We start from the raw sequence: 2,880 nt of genomic DNA on the forward strand, positions 1-2,880 counted from the left end.
CCTTTCCCCCGAATGGGGAGACGCCATGCATATGCAGAAGCCGATGTTTCAGTCAGCAGGAAAATCAATAGTCCAATTAATTATTTCTTTGGCTATTTGAAAGCTTACTCTGCATATCATTTGGCAAACACACTATGGGACAGTGATGATTACAACAAATCAGGGCAAATTTACAAGCTGAATTTGAAGGTTTTATGGAGCATCATTATAAAGTATCGTGGAAAAAGCTTAGTTGGAAAAACTGGAGTTTTTGAAGTTCTGTTCTGAAATTATGTTGCACTAAATGACGACTATTAACTACTTAAAACCTTAACTTTAATGGTTTTGGGTCATTACATTCGCCCATAAAAATATAACAGTCGTCTGCTGTAATTTGGTTCAGTTGCATGCTGGGAAGAGGAGTTCTGTGCCGTGGTTTTAACGTCTGATCTCTGTTCACCAGGCTGATCCACTGCACCTGGGTTTACCCGGTCGAGCACTACCCGCCCTTCTTCGGCTACTACTTCTTCAACGTCATGCTGGTGGTCCTGCTCTTGCTGCATATATTCTGGGCCTACCTCATTCTCCGCATGGTCCGCAAGTTCCTGTTCGGCAAGGTGAGACCATCCCGGGATTATCGCTTCCGTCCTGCCTGGTCGGTGTACCCAGCATTACCTTTTTCCAGAGATACAAACATACCACAAGTATGATATAAGAAACCAGGCTGTCAGAACCTGTCACAGGTAAACGTTCTAACCAGTGGCCGCTCAAAGCGCTAATATTCACCCATTCATGCACACATTCACACACTGATGGCGGTTTCAGCCATGAAATCAATCTCTTTTGTACAAAGAGATTGATATATTTGAATGCACTATGACCGGAAAATACCTTATTTTGAGTGTCTGTCACTAATTGGTAACAAAATATTTATTAGTTTGTAAATAGTTACATAGTACTTTGTTGTCAGTATGAAAGTGAAGATACAATAAATAAAGTACTCATTGGTCACCTCTGTCTTATTATCCAACATGTAATACATTGCATGCGTTTTGGAACATCACATCAGGTCTTCTTTTGCTTACTCAGCACACAATGTTATTGCAGCCTCAATCTCCTGGTGAGAGTTATTATATAGGGCTCTACACTTGATTGACCTGACGCACATTTAGAACACCGTTTTCCATTCTAGCTCAAGTTTCTTTCATGCTCCTTTCAGGAACATATCTTGTTCTCTTTTGTTCTCTCCATGTGCTCTAATTGAAAATGGTTGAGAGACCTTTTCAGTCCCTTTATTTTCCTTCATCCCTCTCTCTCTCTCCTTTTATTTTCTACCCCTTTCTTTTCAAATCCTGTTTCATTTTCTTTTCTTTGTGTACAGATGACCAGAGACGAGAGGAGTGACCACGAAGAGGAGGATGATGAGGAGGAGGAGGAAGAGGAGGAGGGCACTTCAACCGAGGAGATGGAGAGGAAGCAGAGCAATCATTCAAACGGCTCTGGACGGGTGGTCAGAAAGGAGGGCAAAAACGGCCGCTTTGGACATTTGTCTCTCGCGGAGACAACCTGCCAAGCAAAGACTGTGTACTGAGCTGGTGGCGTCTACAATACATCCACGTTCGGAACAAATCGGAACGGTGCGCCTATGGAATGCCCGAGAACTGCAGCATTGGAATGTATTATGTTAAATGTTTAATATGCAATCAAATGTTATTTTCAATACGGAGAAAATAACAACCAACAAAGTGTGCTTCAATTATTAGCACACGCACGTATTCATACAACTTGGAGAAATCTTTCGAGCATGCGCAGCATGCAGTGAGCGTCCCTCACATACAGAGAAGGACGCTATGAACGGCTCTGCGGCGCTTGAGTTTTTCCACACGGTTGTCAGTAGCAATGCCCCCGGCTTTGTAAACATGGGAAGCGAGTGAGAAAAACAGGCGAACAAAAACACAAAAGCTTTTGTTTTCATTACTTGCGCCTAATGCATCCCATATTGTCGAAGGGGCTGCGGTAGTGACTTGCATACTGTCAAATGTCCCCCCCCCCCCCCCCTCCCCCCCCCCAGGAACAGCTGCCCAGCGTCGGCCCACTTCATCTATCAAGACCTGCTGGCAGTGTTGCCAGATTGGACCAGATTTCCCGACCAATCTGGCAACCGTGTCTGCAGCGCGTTGCAGCTAGACGTGGTCAGCGAGGGATGAAATGCACTCCAGTATCGCCCTGGGTTTCTCCAAATGCTCGTGTTCGGGGTGAGATGCTGGGAGTGTAGTGGTTGTAATGTCTTGGCTGCATGGGCTTCATTCTTTTTTTTTTTTTTACCGGTTAAGGAGTAGATAAATGACTCAACGGCTGAAGGAAGGAAACAACGGTTGAGAGTTTGCTCCGTCCAGCTGTGCTCTGCCGTTCCAGCTCACGTCTCACCTTACTTAATAACACTAATAGACGCAATAATCATTCCTTGTACAAATAAGTGTAATCGAATACCGGAGCGTTTAATGTGAGTTCATAGATCGTGAAGTACTAGGCCTATTGACTGAAACATTAAGTAATAGCAGCTTTTGTCTTAAAACCGTTTTTTTTATGTTTACACATGGACTCTATTGGCGGGGCCAAGAAACCCATGGTTTCAGGTGATTGCTGAAGGAGTTTTAATGTGCTTTCAATGTTGAAGGGATTCTTACAGAAAGCATAGTCTGAATGTTCAAATAAATTGAAGTATTAATTTTGGAAGTGTTGTAATGCAGGAAATAATAAAAAAATACCTCATGGGCAAGTATCTCTCCTTTTATTTTTTAGGCTAAATACTGTTCCATCATTGCTGGTCTTTAATCAGACATGTACTCTGTTGCTGTGTTTTATGACTTTGGTGCTGCAGGAATGAAACGGCATTAATTG

General features: G+C 43.2%; 1 protein-coding gene across 1 annotated transcript in view; it reads left to right on the top strand.

The window, feature by feature from the left end:
- Positions 1–2,880, top strand: part of cers3a (ceramide synthase 3a) — an 11,925-nt gene extending 9,045 nt beyond the window's left edge. The window contains exons 10-11 of the mRNA XM_060070817.1: positions 443–596; positions 1,361–2,880. Of these exons, the coding sequence (XP_059926800.1) occupies positions 443–596; positions 1,361–1,570 (364 nt within the window). The 3' untranslated portion in view covers positions 1,571–2,880. The remainder of the gene's footprint in view (positions 1–442; positions 597–1,360) is intronic.

The sequence above is a fragment of the Gadus macrocephalus genome, chromosome 14 (assembly GCF_031168955.1).
Source record: "Gadus macrocephalus chromosome 14, ASM3116895v1".
In the NCBI taxonomy this organism is placed as follows: Eukaryota; Metazoa; Chordata; class Actinopteri; order Gadiformes; family Gadidae; genus Gadus; species Gadus macrocephalus.